This window comes from Mustelus asterias, chromosome 13 (genome assembly GCF_964213995.1).
Source record: "Mustelus asterias chromosome 13, sMusAst1.hap1.1, whole genome shotgun sequence".
NCBI classification, from domain to species: domain Eukaryota; kingdom Metazoa; phylum Chordata; class Chondrichthyes; order Carcharhiniformes; family Triakidae; genus Mustelus; species Mustelus asterias.
The window spans coordinates 6,469,371-6,494,116 of NC_135813.1; the positions used below are offsets into that span (position 1 = coordinate 6,469,371).

The 24,746-nt window shown below is 49.7% G+C and overlaps 1 protein-coding gene across 1 annotated transcript; it reads left to right on the forward strand.

The window, feature by feature from the left end:
* Nucleotides 1–1,890: 1,890 nt before the first annotated feature.
* On the forward strand, nucleotides 1,891–17,028 carry tor1 (torsin family 1). Its single transcript, XM_078226256.1, has 5 exons — nucleotides 1,891–2,134; nucleotides 5,786–6,051; nucleotides 11,408–11,583; nucleotides 14,008–14,135; nucleotides 16,671–17,028. The coding sequence occupies exons 1-5, from the start codon at nucleotides 1,930–1,932 to the stop codon at nucleotides 16,913–16,915; spliced, it is 1,020 nt and encodes a 339-aa protein (XP_078082382.1). The 5' UTR covers nucleotides 1,891–1,929; the 3' UTR covers nucleotides 16,916–17,028.
* Nucleotides 17,029–24,746: the final 7,718 nt, after the last annotated feature.

Sequence of the window (24,746 nt, forward strand, 5' to 3'; positions counted from 1 at the left end):
TTATGGGGAAAAGGCAGGAGAATGGGGATGAGAAAATATCAGCCATGATTGAATGGCGAAGCAGATTCGAAGGGCGGAGTGGCCTAATTCTGCTCCTATGTCTTATGGTCTATGGCTGCCACTATTCATTGGTGGTGGGGGAATGATTGTGGATGGGGAGACAATTTAGCAGGCTGCTTTGTCCTGGTGTCTCGAGTGCCTGCACCCATCCAGACAAGTGGAGAGTATTCTATCACACTCCTGACTTGTGCCTTGTAGATGGTGGACCGGCTTTGAGAGTCAGGAGGTGAGTTACTCACCACAGGATTCCTAGCATCTGACCTGTTCTTGTAGCCATAGTATTTATATGGCTTGTTCAGTTATGTATCTATAACACTTACAAATTAATATGTTTTTTAACACTATTTGCATTGGTGAGGCAATGAGGAAAGTTCAGCAATTTAACGTTATTATGAAGACTGAGGATAGAGATAGGAGAAATTCCTTTACCTTGTTGGTTGTTAAGGGATGGGATGTTTTATCATGGAGTATTGAGAGACTATGACCATTATCTCTGAAAGGAAAAGTGGATAAAGCATTTGAATTTTAAGACAATGGTGAAAGAAGGGGATTATTTTTAGATTGCTCCAATAAGGAGCCATCACTGGGCTGAATGGCCTGCTAATGTGTTGCTAAATGTTACAATCATTTTACTTCCTATATGTAGTGGGGTGTAAATAAAGAAGTTACAGGATGGGGTGAGTGAATCATACAAGTAATACTTGTGTATCTCAAAGCAATAGAAAGTATTAACATCTTGTGATTTCAATCTGCACTCTGGAATGATCTAAAACCATCACGCAGCATTGTCGTTTATACAAGAGAAACCATAAGACGTAGGAGCAGAAAGAAGTAGGCCATTGGGCCCATCGAGTCTGCTCCGCCATTTAATGAGATCATGACTGATTTGATGTGATAAACCTCAGCTTCACTTTCCCGCCTTATCTCCATAGCTCTTGATTCCCTTATTGATTGAAAATTCTGGGCGGAATTTTCCCATCCCACCTGCCACGGGAATCGCAGCGGGCGGGACAGGACCATGCAAAGGTCCGTTGACCTCGGGTGGGATTTTTGGGTCTTGGGCGAGCGGGGCTGGAAAATCCCGCCCTCTGTCTATTCCACAGATTCACTACACTCTGAGTGAAAAAAATTCTCTCTGTCTTAAATGGGTGACCTCTGAGCTTCTGGCCCTGGACTCTTTAGGAAGTCTCACAATATCAGGTTAAAGTCCAACAGGTTTATTTGGTACCACAAGCTTTCAGAGCGCTGATCCTTCCTCAGATGGGAGCTAAACTACTCACCTGATGAAGGAGCAGCGCTCTGAAAGCTCGTGATACCAAGTAAACCTGTTGGGCTTTAACCTGGTGTTATGAGACTTCTTACTGTGCCCACCCCAGTCCAACGCCGGCATCTCCACATCATGCCTAGGCTCTTTGACAAAGGGTTGTCTGGACTTGAAACGTCAGCTCTTTTCTCTCCTTACAGATGCTGCCGGACCTGCTGAGATTGTAGAGCATTTTCTCTTTGGGTTAACGTAAACCTACTTGGTGACACTAAGAAATAAACTTTAAAACTTTTTATTTCCAAGTACAAGATTGTTTGTTTTGAAATGGTAACTCTGTTTCTCTCTCCTGCCAGACACTCCAGGATTTCTGATTGTTCTGTTTCCAGATGTTTATCATTGAACCCCAGTGTGGATGGGCTTTGGACATTCTCTGGGTGCCCCCAGTGTTGGCTTCAACCACTTGCCCCGCACAAAGGTGGCGGCCGCTGCGGGGCAGAGGGCGATTTGCCAGCGGGGCGGAAGTGACGGCGGCGGCTCCCCCGGAAGTGGTCTGGCGGCTCCCCCCCGGAAGCAGTCAGGCGGCTGTGGCCGGGCCTGGCGGCGGGATGAAGCCGGTGTCCGGGGTTGCGCTGCCGTTCGTGCTGCTGCTGCTCTCCGCCCCGCTCCCCGCCGCGGCCATGGAGCCCATCAGCATGGGCATCGCGGTGGGGGTGGCCACCGGCCTGACCGGCCTCCTTGGCAGCTTCCCCGCCCTGTACTGCTGGCTGCAGGAATGCTGCCAGCCCAGCTGGGTGGAGCTCAACTCCACAGGTAAACCCCGCCGCACAGCGCCCGGCCCCGGGGTACAGGTCACTGCCCGGCCCCGGGGTACAGGTCATTGCCCGGCCCCGGGGGGTACAGGTCACTGCCCGGCCCCGGGGGGTACAGGTCACTGCCCGGCCCCGGGGGGTACAGGTCACTGCCCGGCCCCGGGGGGTACAGGACACTGCCCGGCCCCGGGGGGTACAGGACACTGCCCGGCCCCGGGGGGTACAGGACACTGCCCGGCCCCGGGGGGTACAGGACACTGCCCGGCCCCGGGGGGTACAGGACACTGCCCGGCCCCGGGGGGTACAGGACACTGCCCGGCCCCGGGGTACAGGACACTGCCCGGCCCCGGGGTACAGGACACTGCCCGGCCCCGGGGGGTACAGGACACTGCCCGGCCCCGGGGGGTACAGGTCACTGCCCGGCCCCGGGGGGTACAGGTCACTGCCCGGCTCCGGGGTACAGGTCACTGCCCGGCCCCGGGGGGTACAGGTCACTGCCCGGCCCCGGGGGGTACAGGTCACTGCCCGGCCCCGGGGGGTACAGGACACTGCCCGGCCCCGGGGGGTACAGGTCACTGCCCGGCCCCGGGGGGTACAGGACACTGCCCGGCCCCGGGGTACAGGTCACTGCCCGGCCCCGGGGTACAGGTCACTGCCCGGCCCCGGGGTACAGGTCACTGCCCGGCCCCGGGGTACAGGTCACTGCCCGGCCCCGGGGGGTACAGGTCACTGCCCGGCCCCGGGGTACAGGACACTGCCCGGCCCCGGGGGGTACAGGTCACTGCCCGGCCCCGGGGGGTACAGGTCACTGCCCGGCCCCGGGGGGTACAGGTCACTGCCCGGCCCCGGGGGGTACAGGTCACTGCCCGGCCCCGGGGTACAGGTCACTGCCCGGCCCCGGGGTACAGGTCACTGCCCGGCCCCGGGGTACAGGTCACTGCCCGGCCCCGGGGTACAGGTCACTGCCCGGCCCCGGGGTACAGGACACTGCCCGGCCCCGGGGTACAGGTCACTGCCCGGCCCCGGGGTACAGGACACTGCCCGGCCCCGGGGTACAGGTCACTGCCCGGCCCCGGGGGGTACAGGTCACTGCCCGGCCCCGGGGTACAGGTCACTGCCCGGCCCCGGGGGGTACAGGACACTGCCCGGCCCCGGGGTACAGGACACTGCCCGGCCCCGGGGGGTACAGGTCACTGCCCGGCCCTGGGGTACAGGACACTGCCCGGCCCCGGGGTACAGGTCACTGCCCGGCCCCGGGGTACAGGACACTGCCCGGCCCCGGGGTACAGGTCACTGCCCGGCCCCGGGGTACAGGACACTGCCCGGCCCCGGGGTACAGGTCACTGCCCGGCCCCGGGGGGTACAGGACACTGCCCGGCCCCGGGGGGTACAGGTCACTGCCCGGCCCCGGGGTACAGGACACTGCCCGGCCCCGGGGGGTACAGGTCACTGCCCGGCCCCGGGGGGTACAGGTCACTGCCCGGCCCCGGGGTACAGGACACTGCCCGGCCCCGGGGGGTACAGGACACTGCCCGGCCCCGGGGGGTACAGGACACTGCCCGGCCCCGGGGTACAGGTCACTGCCCGGCCCCGGGGGGTACAGGACACTGCCCGGCCCCGGGGTACAGGTCACTGCCCGGCCCCGGGGTACAGGTCACTGCCCGGCCCCGGGGTACAGGTCACTGCCCGGCCCCGGGGTACAGGTCACTGCCCGGCCCCGGGGTACAGGTCACTGCCCGGCCCCGGGGTACAGGACACTGCCCGGCCCCGGGGTACAGGTCACTGCCCGGCCCCGGGGGGTACAGGACACTGCCCGGCCCCGGGGGGTACAGGTCACTGCCCGGCCCCGGGGTACAGGACACTGCCCGGCCCCGGGGGGTACAGGACACTGCCCGGCCCCGGGGGGTACAGGTCACTGCCCGGCCCCGGGGGGTACAGGTCACTGCCCGGCCCCGGGGGGTACAGGTCACTGCCCGGCCCCGGGGGGTACAGGTCACTGCCCGGCCCCGGGGGGTACAGGTCACTGCCCGGCCCCGGGGTACAGGTCACTGCCCGGCCACAGGTCACTGCCCGGCCCCGGGGTACAGGTCACTGCCCGGCCCCGGGGGGTACAGGACACTGCCCGGCCCTGGGGTACAGGACACTGCCCGGCCCTGGGGTACAGGTCACAGGGTGGTGGCCGGGTTGGGGGCAGGGATCAATGTCCAGACCGGGGTGGGGGGATCATTGTCCAGGCTGGAGAGTGGGAGGGGGCGCTGTCCAGGCTGGAGAGTGGGAGGGGGCGCTGTCCAGGCTGGAGGATGGGAGGGGGCGCTGTCCAGGCTGGAGAGTGGGAGGGGGCGCTGTCCAGGCTGGAGGATGGGAGGGGGCGCTGTCCAGGCTGGAGGGGGGTGTGGTCAATAAAGTTCAAGTTTATTTATTAGTTACAAGTAAGGCTTACATTAACACTGCAATGAAGTTACTGTGAAATTCGCCGCAGTCTGGTGCCTGTTCGGGTCAATGCACCTAACCAGCACGTCTTTCAGACTGTGGGAGGAAACCGGAACACCCGGAGGAAACCCATGCGGACACGGGGAGAACGTGCAGACTCTGCACAAACAGTGACCCGAGCCGGGAATCAAACCCAGGTCCCTGGCACTGTGCCACTCTAACAGCCCAGACGCAGGTGTGGATCACTGTCCAGGGTAGGGTGGTGTCAGTGTCATTTATATATCAACTCGAATGACATCCAGATGCTGAAAGCACCTGACAACTCATGAAGTATTTTTGAAGTGCAGTCATTTTTTTTAATGTACTTGTTATATTTATTCACTGTTTGCATCCATATGTTGTTTGGTTATGCTCATAGCCCACCTTCAAAGAACAAAGAACAATACAGCACAGGAACAGGCCCTTCGGCCCTCCAAGCCCGCGCCGCTCCCCGGTCCAGGATTGAATCCTGAATCCAGGATCCCCGCCCAATTTTCCAGCCTATCTACATACCAATATCCTATCCACCGAGCTGTCCCTCACAGCTACGATGCTTTGTTCATTACAACCTATTAACTCACCCCCACCCCCCCCATTCCAGACCATGGTTTATGCTCTCCTATGTCTCAGGAGCAGAGAAGCTAATGGGAATACTTAATGGAGATATTCAGAATTATAAGGAGTTTTGATATAGTACAGAGGGAGAAACTGCTTCCACTAACAAGATGGAAGGTAACGGGGTACGGGGTGGGTGGGGGGGGAGGTGGGGGGCACTGGTTGTTGGCAGGGAAACAAATTTAAGGCAATGGGGAAAAGAAGCAAGGGAGATGAGAATTTCTTTATTTTTTTAACCCAGTGATTTATGACCTGGAATCCACTGCCAAAAAGAGTGGTAGAAGCAGATTCGATAGTAACTTTCAAAAGGGACTTGGATTAATATTTGAGTTGGGGGGAAACATTGCAAGGCTGTGGGGAAAAACCAAGAGTATAAGACTAATTGGATTGCTCTTTCGAAGAGTTGACACAGGGATGACTGGCAGAATGACCGCTTTTGGTGCTGTATGAACCTATTCTTAGAGCTAAAGAACTTCTATCGATACGAATAATGATGGTGAAACTCTGCTTTTGAAAGAATGCTTTAGTTTGTGTGATAATCTGAATTTTTTTTTTGTTGCATAACCAGGGTTGCAAGTGGACTTGGAAAACAAACTGTTCGGACAACATATTGCCACGCAAGTTGTTTTGAAGGCTGTCCGGGGTTTCTTGATGAATCCAAACCCTAAAAAGCCCTTAACATTATCGCTACACGGTTGGACTGGGACAGGCAAAAACCTCATTAGTAAAATAATCGCAGAGAACATTTATAAAAAAGGGTTGGAGAGTGACTATGTTCATCAGTTTGTCTCCACTTTGCACTTCCCTCATCCTGAGTATCTCAGCCAATATAAGGTAATGTTACAGTTTGATTAAACTGCTATTTAGTTTGTTCTTTTCTTTTAGCAGGATATTTTTTTCCCAGCACTCTTGTTGAGCATTCTTTTAAATGTTCCCCTTTGTTGTTCTATATCGTTGCAAATTTTATTTTCACAAGTCCTCAGGCCTTCAAAATCAGCTTTTTTTCAATGTCGTACTTGCGTTCTTTGCTATCATAATCGTAAAACATATTGTGTTATGATCACTATTGCCGAGATTAGCTGTTTTCAAACTTTTTTCTCCCCCAGTGGCTTCACTTTTACAAAAATGGCCCCCCCCCCCTCGCGACCCACTGACCAGGCAAGCTGCGGTATTGCTGCTACAATTGCAATCTTAACAGGATTTACTGTACATTGGATGGCATGGTGGCACAGTGGTTGGCACTGCTGCCTCACAGCGCCAGGGACCTGGGTTCAATTCTGGCCTCTGGTCACTGTCTGTGTGGAGTTTGCACGTTCTCCCCGGGATGACAATCTGTAGCAGCTATGCCGCACCTTGCCTGGTCAGTGGATTGTGAGGGGTGGCCATTTTGTAAAAGTGAAGCCACTGGGGGGGATAAAAAGTTGAAGACCACTAATCTAGGCAATAGTGATCATAACACAATATGTTATATTATGAGAATGTTGCCAATTTTACCCTGTACATTGTAAAATAAATCAATGAGTATGACGTGAATATTAAATTTGTCACATGATGAGAATTAATCAAAAACTGTGAAGTGCCAACATGGGCAGCCGTTGGCACAGTGGTTAGTGGGGTTCCACTGGGTGCTTCGGCTTCCTCCCACAGTCCAAAGATGTGCAGGTTAGGTCGATTGGTCATGTTAAATTGCCCCTTAGTGACAGGGGGATTAGCAGGGTAAATATGTGGGGTTACAGGGATAGGGCATGGCTGGGGTTGTTGTCGGTGCAGGCTTGATGGGCTGAATGGTCTCCTTCTGCATTGTAGGGTACCTATGATTCTATGCTCCAGTTTCCTCCTACAGTCCAAAAGACATGTTGGTTAGATGCATAGGCCATGCTAAATTCTCCCAGGCGCCGGAGTGTGGCAACTGGGGGATTTTCACAATAACTTCATTGCAGTGTTAATGTAAGCCTACTTGTGACATTAATAAATAAACTTAATATTTTAGAGGTCTTCAAAATTCTGAAAGGTTTTGGTGAAGTGGAGACAGAGAGAATGTTTCCCTTTCTGGGGAAGAGCTTAGCAAGAAACTGTCAGTATAAAATGATGAAATCTAACAGGGAATTCTTTTTAACAGGGAATTCTTTAGAACAAACTTCTTTACCCAGAGAGCAATGAGAATGTGGAACTCGCTGCTCCAGGGTGAATGTCTGTGTGGAGTTTGTATGTTCTCCCCGTGTCTGCGTGGGTTTCCTCCGGGTGCTCTGGTTTCCCCCCACACTCCAAAGATGAGAGGTTAGGTGGATTGGCCGTGATAAATTGTTCCTCAAAGTCAAGGGGACTAGCAGAGTAAATACATAGGGTCACGGGGATAGGGTGGGATTGTTGTCGGTGCAGGCTCGATGGGCCGAATGATGACCTTCTGCACTGTAGGGATTCTATGATACAGTGGCTGAAGGGAAGAGTGTAGATACATTTAAGGGAAGCTAAACAAGCTCGAGGGAGAAGGAAATGGAGGCTAATGCTGATTAATTTAGATGAAAGACAGGAGGAGGGTTGAGTGAACATAAACTCTGGTCGGGTGAATGGTCTGTTTGTGTCATATATGTAATGTAATCCTATGTAAAATGCAGCAACTTTCCAAGGCTCTTGCAATAGCGCCTTCAAAGCCTGCCACCTCTAACGTCTAGAAGGACAAGGGCAGCAGACACATGGGAACACCAGCACCTGCAAGTTCTACTCCAAGTCACACATACAAATGCACAAAATTGGAGCAAAAATAGGCCATGCGGCCCCTCTAACCTGCTCCACTATTCAATAAGATCATGGCTGATCTGTTAGTGTTTCAGATTCCATATAGGGTGGCACAGTGGTTAGCACTGCTGCCTCACAGCGCCAGGGACCCGGGTTCAATTCCGGCCTCAGCTCACTGTCTGTGTGGAGTTTGCACATTCTCCCCGTGTCTGCGTGCGTTTCCTCCGGGTGCTCCGGTTTCCTCCCACAATCCAAAGATGTGCAGGTTAAGTGGATTGGCCATGATAAATTGCCCCTTAGTGTCCCAAGATGTGTAGGTTATGGGGATTAGCGGGGTAAATACTTGGAGTTACAGGGAACTGGTCTGGGTGGGATTGCCCCTTAGCGTCAGGGGGGATTACATGGGTTTACAAGGATGGGACCTGGGTGGAATTGTTGTCAGTGCAGACTCGATGGGCCGAATGGCACTGTAGGGATTCTACTCCCACCTCCCTCCAATAACCTTTTGATTCCCATGCCTAGCAAGAATTTATCTACAACAAAAGCAGAAGATGCTGGAAAAACTCAGCAGGTCTGGCAGCATCTGTAAGGCTAGAATGCAGAGTTAACATTTCGAGTCCTTTTTGCTCTTCATCAGAACTGAAGAGAAGGAGAATGTGTTTGATTTTAAAGTTTAACTGAGAGAGATTATAAACAAAATGTAGCAATTTTAAAAACAAAAGACAGCGTGGTGTGGGAGGGAGGGGGGGTTGCATTGAGGCAATGCATGGATGGAATATTTAAAGATGGTGGAGAAAGACCACAGTCTAAAGCTCCTGAATTCAATGCCGAGTCCCGAGGGCTGCAAAGTGCCCAGTCGGAAGATGAGATGCTGTTCCTCCAGTTTGTGCTGGGCTTCACTGCAGCATTGCAGCAGGCCAGGGATGGACATGTGGGCATGAGAGCAAGGTGCAGAGTTAAAATGGCAGCAACAGGAAGGTTGGGGTCACGCTTGCGGACTGAGCGAAGGTGTCCCGCAAAGTGTTCACCCAGCCTGCGTTTAGACTCTTCAATAGAGAGGAGACTGCATTGAAAAAAGTTCAACTTCATTTATTAGTCACAAGTAGGCTTACATTAACACTGCAATGAAGTTACTGCGAAATTCCCCTAGTCGCCACACTCCGGCGCCTGTTCGGGTCAATGCACCCTAACCAGCACGTCTTTCAGACTGTAGGAGGAAACCGGAGCACCCGGAGGAAACCCACGCAGACACGGGGGAGAACGTGCAGACTCCACACAGACAGTGACCCAAGCCGGGAATCGAACCTGGGTCCCTGGTGCTGCGAGGCAGCAGTGCTAACCACTGTGCCGCCCCAGGGAGCAGCGGATACAATGAACTAAATTGAAGGAGGTGCCAGTGAAATGTTGCTTCACCTGAAAGGTGTGTTTGGGACTTCGAGTAGTGAGGGGGGAGGAGGGAAAGGGGCGGGTATTGCACCTTCTGCGATTGCAAGGCAAGGTGCCGTGGGAAGGGGATAGGGAGTTGGGCGTGATGGAAGAGTGGACCAGGATGTCACCGAGGCAGTGGTCCCTGCAGAATGCTGACATGGGGATGGTGAGCGGAAGATGTTTTTCAGGTAACATTATGCTGGAGTTGGAGGAAATGATGGAGGATGATCCTTTGAATGCGGAGACTGGTGGGATGGAAAGTGAGGACAAGGGGGACCCTATCATGGTTCTGGATGGGGTAGGGGTGAGGGCAGTGGTACGGGAAATGGGTCAAACCCTTTTGAGTGCCCTGTCACCACAGGTGAGGACTGGGGTGGGGGGGGGTCCTCAGTTAAGGAAAAAGGCAGGCAGGTCAGAAGCACCATTTTCAAAGGTGGCATCATCAGAAGAGATGTGCCGGAGGTGGGGAATGGAAGTCCTTACAGGAAGCATGGTGTGAGAAGCTGTGCACCAGGTAGCTGTGGGAGTCTTGGGTTTGTAATGAATATTGGTGATCAGCCTATCATCAGAAGTGGAGACAGGCCAAAGAGGGGATGAGAAAGGTTGGAGATGGACTATGTGAAGGTGAGAGAGAGAGAGGTGGAAATCCAGCCCCATCTCAGGCAGAGTATTCCAAAGTCTCGTGACCCTCAGAGAAAAAAATTCTCATTTCTGTCTCAAAAGGGTGACCTCTCATTTTAAACCGTGCCCCCAGTTCTGGACTCGCCCACGAGGAAACATCCTTTCCAAATCCACCTTGTTGGGACCATTCAGGATCTTAGAATCGTAGAACCCCCACAGGGCAGAAGGAGGCCATTTGGCCCATTGAGCCTGTACCAACAATCCCATCCCCGTAACCCCACCTATTCAATGCCCCTGACACTAAGGGGCAATCGAGCACGGCCAATCCACCTAACCTGCACATCTTGTATATTTCAATCAAGTCACCCCCCTCACTCTTCTAAACTCCGGTAGAAACAAGCCCACTTTGTCCAACTGTTGCTCATAAGATAACCCACTCGTTCCAGGTATCAACTTATTAAACCTCTGAACTACCTCCAACACATTTACATCCTTCAAAACTGCATGCACCGTTTCAGATGTGGTCTCACCAATGCCCTGTACAATTGAAGCGTAGCATTCCCAACATCCTGACTTGGAACCATATTGTCATTGCTTCACTGTCCCTTCAGCGTAGGTTAGAATCCTACATTGCGGCTGTATTTACACCAGATGGACTGTAGCAATTCAAGAATGTTGCTGGCTACCACCTTCTCCAGGACAGTGGCGCCCAGGTCCCCTCCCAAGACACACAAACAAAATTGAACACCCAAAGTAGCAAAACAGGGAACTTTGTTTAGGTTATTGTGTTGTGGAACTAAATGCAACACAAGCAAATGGACCAAATTGACGACCTCCTATGCTCACATTTCAGGGTTGGAGTTCCACCTTAACAATCACATTGTACCTTCTGGAGAAAATGCTGGAAAATCTCAGCAGGTCTGAAAGCATCTGTAAGGAGAGAGAAAAGAGCTGACGTTTCGAGTCCGGGTGACCCTTTGTCAAAGCTTCGACAAAGGACGGCAGCAAGTTGACAATTCTTTGACAAAGGGTCATCTGGACTCGAAACGTCAGCTCTTTTCTCTCCTTACAGATGCTGCCAGACCTGCTGAGATTTTCCAGTACTTTCTCTTTTGGTTTCAGATTCCAGCATCCGCAGTAATTTGCTTTTATACATTGTACCCTGTGTATGTTAGGAGCTGGGTGGCACGCCGCATTCACCACAGCTGCCACGACAACAATCACATTCTGTACAGTGCTGTAATAGCAATAGATTCTGACTGGAGTCAACATGCTATCATGTCAATCACGCTGTGTGAAACTGTGGTGTTTGTGTTGGGGGTGGGGATTGGGATGGAGTGTCGGGAAAAGGAACGTCACTTCTGTGAAAATGCATCTTTATTCAGAAGTAAATACTTCCCCACAGGAGCTGCTCCAGAAATGGATTCGCGGTAACGTTACCCTGTGCGGCAGGTCCATGTTCATTTTTGATGAGATGGACAAAATGCAAGCAGGCCTCATTGATGCCATCAAGCCTTACCTGGACTACTATGATAATATTGACGGTGTGGTGTACCGGAACGCCATCTTCATCTTCCTGAGGTAACTCTAGATTCATGGTATTTATTATCTATTGTTTGTCATGTGGATGCAGTCAGTCACTGACTTAATCCATTGCTTTACAAAGAAAATGTAAGTGGTTCGGCCTGCTCACTTTAATGCAGCCAAGTATAGAATCCCTACAGTGCAGAAGGAGGCCTTTCGGCCCATTGAGTCTGCACCGACTCTCCGAAAGAGCAACTCACCCAGGCCCACCCCATTCCTGTAACTCTGTTAATCCCCCTAACCTACACATCTTGGGGGACTAAGGGGCAATTTAGCATGGCCAATCCACCTAACCTAACCTCATCTTTGGGACACTAAGGGGCAATTTAGCATGGCCAATCCACCTAACCTGCACATCTTTGGACTGTGGGAGGAAACCGGAGCACCCGGAGGAAACCCACACAGAAACAGGGCGAACATGCAGACTCCACACAGGCAGTCTGGAATCGAACCTGGGTCCCTGGCACTGTGAGGCAGCAGTGCTAACCACTGTGCCACCATGCTGCAAAACACATTCATCGCAATATTTTGACACGACATTCATAATTACAGACTGTTACATACATTTTTGCAGTTTTGTTTTTATCATCTACTTACCTTAACTCATCCATCTCTTCCACATCATCAATAGTAATCACTCCATTTCCAAGGAAGATGTACAAGAAGCTCAAAGCAGAGCTGTCTGCCCGAATGCTCTGTGTGTAACTCTGCTATTTCAATCAATATTGTTTGCTGTTCGTGTATCCACTTGAGTTGCATTTTTCCTGGATACAGTATATTAACAGTATTGCATGTCTAAGGAAAGACCTGTTGGTGCATTTACTCAATTTATGATGCAGAAACCGCTGCAGATAAAGTTGAAGGAAATCTGGGAAAAATAAGTTTTCACGTGCAGGTCCATTGTAGAGCAGCAGCCAACAAAGCAATTAAAACTTTAGAAAGTTGATGTGGAGATGCCGGCTTTGAACTGGGGTAGGCACAGTAAGAAGTCTCTCAACATCAGGTTAAAGTCCCAACAGGTTTATTTGGTATCACGAGCTTTCGGAGCGCTGCTCCTTCATCAGGTGAGTCAACCTGATGAACAACTGTCCTGGCTTGAGACAATTCAGGCCTCTTTAACCTGTGATTATCCCCCTCTCCACTCGCACTGTTCGTACCTGTAAAGACTTGATTACCTGTAAAGACCCGCTTTCCAACCATTATCTTGCAATTGTGTCTTTGTCCATATATGCCGTGTTTGTGAAACCCATCTCTCCACTCACCTGATGAAGGAGCAGCGCTCCGAAAGCTCATGATTCCAAATAAACCTGTTGGACTTTAACCTGGTGTTGTGAGATTTCTTACTGTCAGAAAACTGAACATAAATTGAATTACAATTATTCAGATAGCACCTTGATAATATATTCTGGCAACCATAAAAGAATGAGTGTTTACGTTGTGCTGTTATACTGTCGATATCCCAGAGTGCTGTTTAGTCAATGGTGTATTTTTTAAGTCCGGTCACTGTTTTAATGTAATCAACACAGCAGGAAGTTTGTGCACAGCTCTTTACCACAAACAGCACTGTAATGATGACTCGATAATCTGTTTTATTGATGTTGATTGAGGGATAAATATTGCCCAGAATGCTGGATAACTCCCCTGCTCTGCTCGTGCCATGAATTACATTGAAAGTTTATTTATTAGTGTCACAAGTAGGCTTACATTAGCACTGCATGAAATTACTGTGAAAATCCCCACGTTGCCACACTCCGGCACCTGTTCGGGTACACCGAGGGAGAATTTAGCATGGCCAATGCACCCTAACCAGCACGTCTTTCGGACTGTGGGAGGAAACCGGAGCACCCGGAGGAAATCCACACAGACACGGGGAGAACGCGCGGACTCCACACAGACAGTGACCCAAGTCGGGAATCGAACCCAGGTCCCTGGCGCTGTGAGGCAGCAGTGCTAACCACTGTGCCACCGTGCCACCCGAGTCTCGCTGAAAGAGCTTGGATTTAATGCCTCATCCGAAAGATGGCATATCCGACAGTGCAGCGCTCCCTCTGTACCATAATGAAGTGTTGGCCTAGATGCTGTGCTTAAGTCACTGCAGCCAATAATGAAGAAGAGATTCTAGTTGGTGTGGGGATGTGTTGGGGATGAGGAGGGACAATGCACCATGGACGCAAACCATAGATTTTTGAACAGTAAAGGAATTAAGGGTTATGGCGAGCGGGCGGGTAAGTGGAGCCGAGCCCACGAAAAGATCAGCCATGATCTTATTGAATGGCGGAGCAGGCTCGGGGGGGCCAGACGGCCTACTCCTGCTCCTAGTTCTTATGTTCAAACCACACAAACATTTATGACTTTGGTTCCGTTCTAGTCCACCTTTTTCCACTGTTGGTTCTAACTTTATTTTCCCCCCATTGTAAACAGCAATGCAGGAGGAGAGAGAATAACTGAGATTACACTGGACGTTTGGCAGAAAGGAAACAAAAGGGAAAATATTTCCCTAAAAGACCTCGAGAGCAAAGTATCCATTGAAGTCTTCAACAACAAGAAGAGTGAGTGTGTTTGCTACGTTTTAGTTGGGTTTGGGATGGGCTGAACTGGTTCATAATGTCACCTCTACGCAATCTGAGTGCCAGGCATTGTTTGCTTACGAGTGGCGAATGTGCTGTGGGAGCAGAGAAACAAGAGAAAATTCACATTGTTGGCAACCTCGGTATTATAAAGATGCTGCTGGATATTTTCAGAGTGTAAACCTTGCCGATTCTATTCAGTTAACAGAACCTTTTGCCACTCTCTCCTGAATATGCTGGTGCTGTTCCAGTGGGTCCAGTAGCCTTCCAGCATCTTGTTCACATGGCATTTCCTCACCTGGGGGTTCAGATGCTGATAATAAGGGGGTTTCCCTCAGCACAGCCCCTGCACCTGTACATATTTGACCACTGAGGGCGATAGGAAATTGGGAAAATGGCCAAGCCCCTTATTCTTGAACGAGCCCAGACTCACTGAGACTAATCGTCGAGTTTGCGATGCTGTTTGGCTGAAGACTAATTCAATGCTGACCGCAAATGGAATTTGGAAACTTTGTAGAATCATAGAATCCTACAGTGCAGAAGGAGGCCATTCGGCCCAACAAGTCTGTGCCAACCACAATCCCACCCAGGCCCTATCCCCGTAACCCCATGCATTTACCCTAGCTTGTCTTTCTGACACTAAGGGGCAATTTACCATAGCCAATCCACCTAAACCGCACGTCTTTGGAGTGTGGGAGGAAACCCACACAGACACGGGGAGAATGTGCAGACTTCGCACAGTGACCCAAGTCGGGAATTGAACCCGGGTCCCTGGCGCTGTGAGGCAGCAGTGCTAACCACCGTGCCACCGTGCTGCCCGCTTTTTAAAAAATTCATTTATGGGACATGGGCGACGCTGGCTGACCAGCATTTGTTGCCCATCCCTAGTTGCCCGAGGGCAGTTGAGAGTCAACCACATTGCTGTGGATCTGGAGTCACATGTAGGCCAGACCGGGTAAGGACAGCAGATTTCCTTCCCCAAAGGATATTCGTAAACGAGATGTGTTTTTTCTGACAATGGGGCCTATCGGGTTCATTCAGGTCTGCGTGTGTTTCCTCTGGTTTCTTCCCAGTCCAAAGATGTACGGGTTAGGTGGATTGGCCATGCTAAATTGCCCCTTAGTGTCAGGGGGACGAACAGGGTAAATATGTGGGGCTACGGGGATGGGGCCTGGGTGGGATTGTTGTTGGTGCAGGCTTGATGGGCTGAATGGCCTCCTTCTGCACTGTAGGGATTCTATGATTCTAGGTAACTGATGCGTTTATTTATGGATAGGTGGATTCTGGTACACAAGCCCCATTATCATCTGCGCACTGAGCTTAATGGGGAGGGGTTGTTTAAAAGACAGATCGTCTCCATTCCTCCTCTCAGATGGAGAACGGAAGGGCCCGATTAGATTTTAAATCCATCTTGGTCAATGGGCCTCCCTCCTACCTCTTTACTGAGTAGAGACAGGCTCTCACTGTTGAGATTGTGTCCCCCTGAGCAGTATCAGTGGGATGGGGGGATTTCCCCTCTCTTCCTTTGCCACCTGTCCTAATAGTTGAGTGGGGGAGCGCTCTGCATCAACAGCAACTTGCATTTATATAGCACCTTTCATGTAACATGTCCTGAGGTGCTTCACTGGAATATTAATAAATAAAATTTGACATCGAGCCAAGTAAAGGTAGGTTAGTTCAGGTGACCAAAGGCTTGGTTAAAAAGGTTGATTTTTATAAGGAGTAAGAGCGGGAGTAGGCCATTCGGCCCCTTGAGCCAGCTCTGACATTTCTTATGGTTCAGGTTAGAAACCCCAGAGTGCTTTATGAAGCCTGCCAGAATCATAAGTTTTACATCTTGAATTTGTCTAGGATAAGCATGAGATGTTTCACTTCAGGTATGATTCAAGTGACCCACTAGGGAGCTTTTGTCAAACAATGTTTATTTAAGAATTTAATTAACATGTATAGTAAGAAAATTAACAAGAACTTTTATCAATTTCAAACAAGAAACAAACAATCCTGATAATGTATAAGTCTTAACAAAGATCTTTACAATGTTCCAATCAAACCATTTGGGGGTGGCACAGTGGTTAGCACTGCTGTCTCACAGCACCAGGGACCTGGACTGGGTCACTGTCTGTGTGGAGTCTGCCCATTCTCCCCGTGTCTGCGTGGTTTCCTCCGGGTGCTCCGGTTTCCTCCCACAGTCTGAAGATGTGCGGGTTAGGTTGATTGGCCATGCTAAATTGCCCCTTAGGGTCGGGGGGGACTAGCAGGCTAAATACGTGGGGTTATGGGGATAGGGCCTGGGTTGAGATTGTTGTCAGTGCCGGCTCGATGGGCCGAATGGTCTCCTTATGCACTGTAGGGATTTTTTAAAAATTAGAATTGAGGCTTTGCCATGCTTGTGGGTTGTGGATGGATGGTCATAGGCCTGTGGATGAAACTCAATAAGATTGAGAAATTTTGCCTGCTGACGATCGGTGAATCTTCAATTCTGGTAACCGATTCTTCTGTTGTTTTATTTTTGGACAGGTGGATTCTGGCACACCAGCCTCATTGACAAAAACCTGATCGACTACTTTGTCCCTTTCCTTCCCCTCGAGTACAAACACGTGAAGCTGTGCGTGCGGGAAGAACTGAAAGCGCGGGGCTACGAGGAGGACGAGCAAATCATGACCGAAATCGCCGACGAAATGACGTACTTTCCAGAGAGGGAAAAGATCTATTCGGACAAAGGCTGCAAAACTGTGGCCACCAAATTGGACTTTTACTTGTAATGTGGGCGTGTGTTTTTTTTAAAAAAAAAAATTGGAAAATACTTTTCTACACTGGACACTTTTTTTTAATACATGTATATACATAGAAATAATTAAAATTGAAGGAGGCCGTTGATTCTTGGCTGCGGTTGATGAAATTTACGATCAGCTTGGCTTGGAGGGGGAGCGGACAGGGAGTGCAGTGCTGCCATCTCCACCCAATCTGGGTGTGCCACAGGTTGTTCTTGAGATGAGATCAAGCTGCTTTTTAGGAATCGGGAATGCCGCACTGTTTACACAGTGGCGAAGTAATTGGTTGAAAATTTATAATGAGGCATCTTTGCAAAGCCTGCTAATCAGACACTTTGTCGGGAAGACCTAACCTCGAGTCAGCATCCTTATTTCGTGCACCTCGCTTTCAAAATCTGTGACTTTACACCCCAGGAGAGGCGGATTGTTTTCCCCCTCCCCCTCTCGTCGCCGTGATGGCCCCAGCCGTGCCTTGGACATTCAGTTTCTCGTTCCTTGCAATGCGGATCCAGGGAAAAGCTTTATGCAGAGCTAACCCTTCAGTTTCTGAATGACATTTTTCCATTCGCCTTCTCCAAAACATTCCGAGGGAGCTTTTTTGCAGATTGGAACATAGAAGTAGAATTGTGATGCATTTTTATGTTTCGATCAAGTTGAATTTAAACAGTGGTACTCCTCTCTCGCGGGTGAATCTCGCGTCTATTTTCAACAATATACAAAATATCTCGGGGGTAGATAACCTGGTGTGCTACACTCGTAAAAAAACAAATTACTGCGGATGCTGGAAATCTGAAGCAAAAACAAAATGCTGCTAAATCTCACCAGGTCTGACAGCATCTGTGGAGAGAGAATCGAGCTAACATCTCAGCGGAATTTTCCCCTATCCGCCCGCCACGGGAATCGTAGTGGACAGGACACTGGCCATGGCAAAGGGCAGTTGACCTCGGGCGGGATTTTCCGGCCACACTCGCACCCCCCCCCCCCCCCCCAAAGCCTGAAAGTCCCGCCCAAGGTCAACAAACCATTGCATGGTCTGAGTCCCGTCCACTACGATCCCCGTGGAGGGCGGGATGGGAAAATTCCGATGCCGTGTTTTCCCGGCCACACTCGCCCCAAAGCCAGAAAATCCCACCCTTCGAGTGTGGATGACCCTTCAATCAGCCTCCGACTCGAAACGTTGGCTCTATTCTCTCTCCTCGGATGCTGTCAGACCTGCTGAGAATTTCTAGAATTTTCTGTTTTTGTTGCCATGTTGTAGTGTCCAGTTATCTGAATAATCCAATAGAAGGTGAAATACAAAATGTGTATTAAAACTTTTTATACTTGTGACATTTAAAAAAAAATTAAATTCTAAGATGTGAAAATGGGTTCTTTTTCCTGATTGGTTTTAATTCTGGAAATTTTTTGCAAATTGCATCTGTATTTCATAGAATCCCTACAGTACGGAAGGAGGCCATTCAGCCCATTGAGTCTGTACCGACCACAATCCCACCCAGGCCTTATTCCTGTAACCCCACATGTTTACCCTGCTAATCCCCCTGACACTCGGGGACAATTTTGCATGGCCAATCAGCCTAATTTGCACATCTTTGGAGTGTAGGAGGAAACCGGAGCACCCGGAGGAAACCCATGCGGACGTGGGGAGAATGTGCAAACTCCACACAGACAGTGACCTGAGGCTGGACTTGAACCTGGGTCCCTTGCGCTGTGAGGCAGAAATGCTAACCACTGGGCTACCGTGGAGGTGGTAAACGTTAAAGTTAAAATTCAATCTTGCAAATTAGAGGTTGCCGTATCAGCCCAAAGGTAAACCAGGCATGGGATGGTAAAGTCCGTTCAAAGATTGCCTCAGTTGGCACTCATCCCATCTGAGTCAAAATCAAGGGCTCAGGAGCCCCTCCAAAAAGTTGGGCTGTTAATCTTATCACAATTTCTTTATCAATATTATTTTGTATAGAAGTTAAATTGAGTAATAATTGCAGTTTGAGATTAAGAATGGCACTGGATTGTGGAGATCAAACTTAAAATCTGATGGCGTGAATATGCAAGAAACTACATATTGTAATAAACGTGAGATGTACAGAGTATAATATAGCAATGGAGAGTTTGAAGCTTTCATTGCAACTGGAAACCTGGCAAAGAAAACAACAGCTCAAGTATTTGTTGTTATTTAATGAGTAAACCGACGTGTTGTCTTAACCAGCCAATAAGGAGAGGAAATTTAATTGCAGTGGGGAGCACATTGTGAGTAAGTACAGTAGCTTCCATCCTCCTGTCAGATCTCCCTGCTCTCCATTCAGTTGGTGTTGCTACAGCCCCTATGTGAACCCACGCCACTTTGGGTGGTACCTTCAGATAGAGCACTACAAATCAAAATACTCTCTCCCACCTTCTTCTGGCAGGGAAGAGATACAAAAGTCTGAGGAAATGTACCAACCGACTCAAGAACAGCTTCTTCCCTGCTGCTGTCAGACTTTTGAATGGACCCACCTCGCATTAAGTTAATCTTTCTTTACACTCTAGCTATGACTGTAACACATTCAGCACTTGTCCATGAACGGTATGCTTTGTATAGCGTGCAAGAAACAATACTTTTCTGGGTGGCACAGTGGTTAGTACTGCTGCCTCACAACGCCAGGGACCCAGGTTCAATTCCTGGCTTGGGTCATTGTGTGGAGTTTGTACATTCTCCCTGTGTCTGCGTGGGGTTTCCTCCCACAATCCAATGATGTGCTGGTTAGGTGCATTGGCCATGCTAAATTCTCCCTCAGTACACCCAAACAGGCGTCGGAGTGTGGTGACTTGGGGATTTTCACCACAACTTCATTACAGTGTGAATGTAAGCCTACTTGTTACTAATAAATAAACTTTAACTGTTTAACTTTAACTCTATGCCAATACATGTGACAATAAATCAAATCAAAAACATCGCCGGGAAGACCAACTGACTATAAATATACCTCAGCCTGTTGCTTGCTGCTGCCTCCTCAGTGACACATTCACTGAGGGATATGAGAGAAAGAGCCTCAGACTAAACTTCCAGAAAACAAAGGTTCTCTACCTGCCAGCTCCTGCCACACAAACTGCCCCCCAACTATCAAGGACCATGGTGAGCCCCGGGATCATTTCCCCTACCGCGGGAGCCTCCTCCAGCATGAGCAGAGATTGACGATGAAATCCAGCATTGACTCCAATGCGCCAATGCAGTCTTCAGACACCTGAGGAACTGAATGTTCGAAGACCAAGACCTCAGATCCAGCACCAAGCTCATGGTCTACAGAGCAACCGTGGTCCCTGGTCTCCTGTATGCTTCGGAAACGTGGACAATGTACAGCAGACACCTCGAATCCTGGGAGAGATATCACCAACATTGCCTCCGCAAAATCCTGCAAAGGCACCGACAGGCTAGATGTACTGTGTGTGTCCTCTCCCAGGCCAGTATCCCCAATAACGATACACTGGCCATGCTCAACCAGCTGCAATGGGCGGGCCACATTGTCTGCACGTGCGACACAAGATTCCCGAAACAAATGTTCTACTCCGAGCTCCGCAATGGCAAGCGATCACTAGGAAGGCAGAGGAAACGCTGCACTGAAAACCACCCTAAATAAACCCAACATCCCCATCAACACATCACAATCACAAACTGGAAAAGAAGCCTCTGTGAAGGCACCAATCACCTCGAACGTCAGTGGATGGAGCACACAGACCAAACATAAACAGCGGAGAGTGCAGAATCCAGAGTGTCTCAAACACCGCCTGCCAAACCTGTGGCAGAGTCCGCGGCTCCAAGATCGGCCACCGCAGAACCCACCTCCCCGGAGTGGAAGAAAGTCCCTCTTGAACCTGAGGGATTGCCAAAGAAGAAGACACTGCAAATGTACCTCGGCCTGTAACTTGCTCTTGCCTGCTCAGCTGAGGGGTTGGTGGGAAGATCTGGGAAATGCTTACTTGCTTTTCTAGTGATGGTGAGTGGGGGTGGGTTAGCTCTATTGGCTTCCTTGCTAGAATGTGATGCAGAATGATGCCAATGGTGTCAGGTTCAATACCCATATCAACTATGGGGGGGTGGCATGGTGGTACAATGGTTAGCACTGCTGCCTCACAGTGCCAGGGACCTGGGTTCGATTCCTGGCTTGGGCCACTCTCTGTGCGGAGTCTGCACATTCTCCCCGTGTCTGTGCGATTTTCCTCCGGGTGCTCCGGTTTCCTCCCACAGCCTGAAAGATGTGCTGGTTAGGCGCATTGGCCATGCTAAATTCTCCCTCAATGTACCCAAACAGATACTGGAGTGTGGCGACTAGGGGATTTTCACAGTAACTTCATTGCAGTGTTAATGTAAGCTTACTTACGACACTAATAAAATAAACTTTAAATTAAAAACTTTAAAACTGAGTTGGCTCGTAGACACCTACCCCCTTGCCATGCCATAAGGGCGGCACGGTGGCACAGTGGTTAACACTGCTGCCTCACAGTTGCAGGGACACAGGTTCAATTCCGGCTCGGGTCACTGCATAGAGTTTGCACTTTCTCCCCGAGTGTGCGTGGGTTTCCTCCGGGTGCTCCGGTTTCCTCCCACAGTCCAAAATATGCGGGCTAGGTTGATTGGCCAGGGTAAATTGACCCTTAGTGTCAGGGGGATTACAAGGGTAAATGTGTGGGATTACAGGAATAGGACCTGGGTGGGATTGCGGTCAGTACAGACTTGATGGGCCAAATGGCCTCCTCCTGCACTGGAGGGATTCTATGATCCTGTGCCCCATGCTTGTGGAATAGTGCCCCGGAAGCTCGATATAACCAATTATCTCTCCCTAATGGAAAACGATGCCTATGGTCCTCTGTGCCACAGAGAACTGGATGTGCGGTTCAGCATCATGAAGGTGATCCCAATTTGCCCTCCTTTTCTGGATTTTGTTTGAATGGCAGATGGCATGTGGAAATTCCTATTCTCAGCCTTGCCTCACACAAGTGGCGTTCAGCGGGTTAGCCCCATGTTTTACCAAATCTGGAATAAAACATTAAATCTGGAATAAAAAGCTAGTGTCAATAATGGGGACAATTGGGTTGTCACAAAAACCCATCTGGTTCACTAATGTCCTTCAGAGAAGGGACTCTGAAAGATGTGCTGGTTAGGTGCATTGGCCATGCTAAATTCTTGATTTTGATTTGATTTATTATTGTCACATGTATTAGCATACAGTGACTATTGCGCGCTATACAGACAAAGCATGCCGTTCATAGAGGAGAGAATGTCGTGTTGCAGTCATAGCTAGGTTGTAGAGAAAGATCAACTTAATGTAAGGTAGGTCCATTCAAAAGTCTGATGGCAGCAGGGAAGAAGCTGTTCTTGAGTCAGTTGGTACGTGTCCTCAGATATATGTATCTTTTTCATGATAGAAGAACGTGGAAGAGAATATGTCTGGGGTGCGTGGGGTTCTTGATTATGCTGGCGGCTTTTCCGAGATTGTGGGAAGTGTAGACGGAGTCAATTGATGGAGTCAAGGGTGGCACGGTGGCACAGTGATTAGCACTGCTGCCTCACAGCGCCAGAGACACGGGTTCAATTCCGGCCTCAGGTGACTGTGTGGAGTTTGCACATTCTCCCCACGTCTGCGTGGGTTTCCTCCGGGTGCTCCAGTTTCTTCCCACAGTCCAAAGATGTGCGGGTTAGGTGGATTGGCCATGGTAAAATCACCCCTTAGTCTCAGGGCAACACTTGGGGTTAAGGGATAGGGCCTGAGTGGGCTTATGGTCAGTGCAGACTCGATGGACAAAATGGCCTCCTTCTGCACTGTAGGAATTCTATGATTCTATGAATGAATGGGAGGCAGATTTGCATGATGGACTGGGCTTCGTTCACAACCTTTGTAGATTCTTGTGGTCTTGGGCAGAGCAGGAGCCATACCAAGCTGTGATACAACCAGAAAGAATGCTTTCTATGGTGCATCCGTAAAAGTTGGTGAGAGTTGTAGTGGATATGCCAAAGATCAACTTAGTGTGAGGTAGGTCCATTCAAAAGTCTGATGGCAGCAGGGAAGAAGTTGTTCTTGAGTCGGTTGGTACGTGACCTCAGAACTTTGTATCTTTTTCCCAATGGAAGAAGGTGGAAGAGAGAATGTCCGGGGTGCGTGGGGTCCTTCATTATGCTGGCTGCTTTGCCGAGGCAGCGGGAATTATCCCTTGGTGTATCCCAAATTCTCTCTCAGTGTACCCTAACAGGCGCCGGAGTGTGGCGACTAGGGGATTTTCACAGTAACTTCATTGCAGTGTTAATGTGAGCCTACTTGTGATGATAATAAACAGCAGCACGGTGGCACAGTGATTAGCACTGCTGCCTCACAGTGCCAGGGACCCCGGTTCAATTCCCAGCTCGGGTCGCTGTCTGTGTGGAGTCTGCACGTTCTTCCCGCGTCTGCATGGGTTTCCTCCGGGTGCTCCGGTTTCCGTCCACTAATCCAAAGATGTGTGGGTTAGGTGGATTGGCCATGCTAAATTCTCCCTCAGTTTACCCGAACAGGCACCAGAGTGTGGCATCTAGGGGATTTTCACAGTAACTTCAGTTGCAGTGTTCATGTAAACCTACTTGTGACTAATAAATAAATAAAACCTTTAAAAAACTTTAAATAAATAAATAAATTTGCCATTCTAACCTAGTCAGGCTTGTATGTGATTCCATACCCACTGCAATGTGGTTGACTCTTAACTATCCTCTGAAATGGCCTAGCAAGGTACTGATTTGTGAAGAAGGTTGCGGTGAGGGAAGTCAGGGACAGGGATCAATTGCCGGCTTTGCCATTCACATCCACATTCCATGGATGAATAAAGGATAAGGTACAGTAGAATTTGTAGGACAGTGTGAAAGTGCGGTGGGTTAATGCACTTTCTGAAGTGTGGGAGCAAAGCACCAATCCTGTTGAATTAGTAGGTGTGTGCGAGTCTAAAATCTGGAGTTGTGTGTCTTTTTTTTTAAGATCCCTTATAAAAGTAAGTCAGAGAATTTCACAGCGCTGTTATCCCTTGTGGTGATGGCTCGGGTTGTTGCCCAGCCTATTGAACTCATACCCTTGGATAACCTCTCAGCATCATACGTGCTTCCCCTCTCCCAGACATACAATGCCCCTGTGCATCTTCTGAAGCATCAGCCCGAGAGCCAAAGACCATCCAGCTGTCCCAGGAAGCTGAAATAGGGCAACAAAACGTGGCCTGAGACCAAGGTGACAGCTTTTTATTTTGTTTTAAATTATGTGTTTGCTGAGCTGTTGCGGATTGTCCTGTGGCTCAAGGCGTTGGCTTCTGGAAGGAATCTTCCATCCTGTTCTTCACCTTAAGTATTTACGCACAAAATACACTTCTTTGTCTGAGGAAGGAGGGGTGGGGACATTCCCATGAGGTGCCTGTGGCTTCTTTATGGAGGTTGACTTTTATTTTTACAGTTTCTGAGGTTAAGTATGGAAAAATGAAGTTTCCTTGCCCAGTCTTGGCTCACCATCACAAGTCTCCCCTGCAATTCATTGCCGTCAATTCAACTTGGGCCTTTTTTTCCTGTTTATGTACATTTCTGCAATCTCTTGCAAAAGGACAAAAATAAAGACTTGCATTTATGTAACTTCTTTCACAACCTCTAGAAGGCTCAAAGTGCTTTACAGCCAATGAAATACTTCTGATATGCAGTCACTATTGTCGGAAATATCGCAGCCAATATGTGCACAGCAAGTTTCCCAGCAAAGTGATGGTAAGCAATCTGTTTTTGTGATTTGATTTGATTTATTATTGTCACATGTATTGGGATACAGTGAAAAGTATTGTTTCTTGTGAGCTATAC

What these genes read in the sequence shown, in the direction of transcription:
- tor1 (XM_078226256.1), top strand. Translation starts at nt 1,930, where the DNA reads ATGAAGCCGGTGTCCGGGGTTGCGCTGCCGTTCGTGCTGCTGCTGCTC. An exon ending in GGTGGAGCTCAACTCCACAG is followed by an intron (nt 2,135 to 5,785) that starts GTAAACCCCGCC and finishes TTGCATAACCAG; the next exon opens with GGTTGCAAGTGGACTTGGAA. An exon ending in GCCATCTTCATCTTCCTGAG is followed by an intron (nt 11,584 to 14,007) that starts GTAACTCTAGAT and finishes CATTGTAAACAG; the next exon opens with CAATGCAGGAGGAGAGAGAA.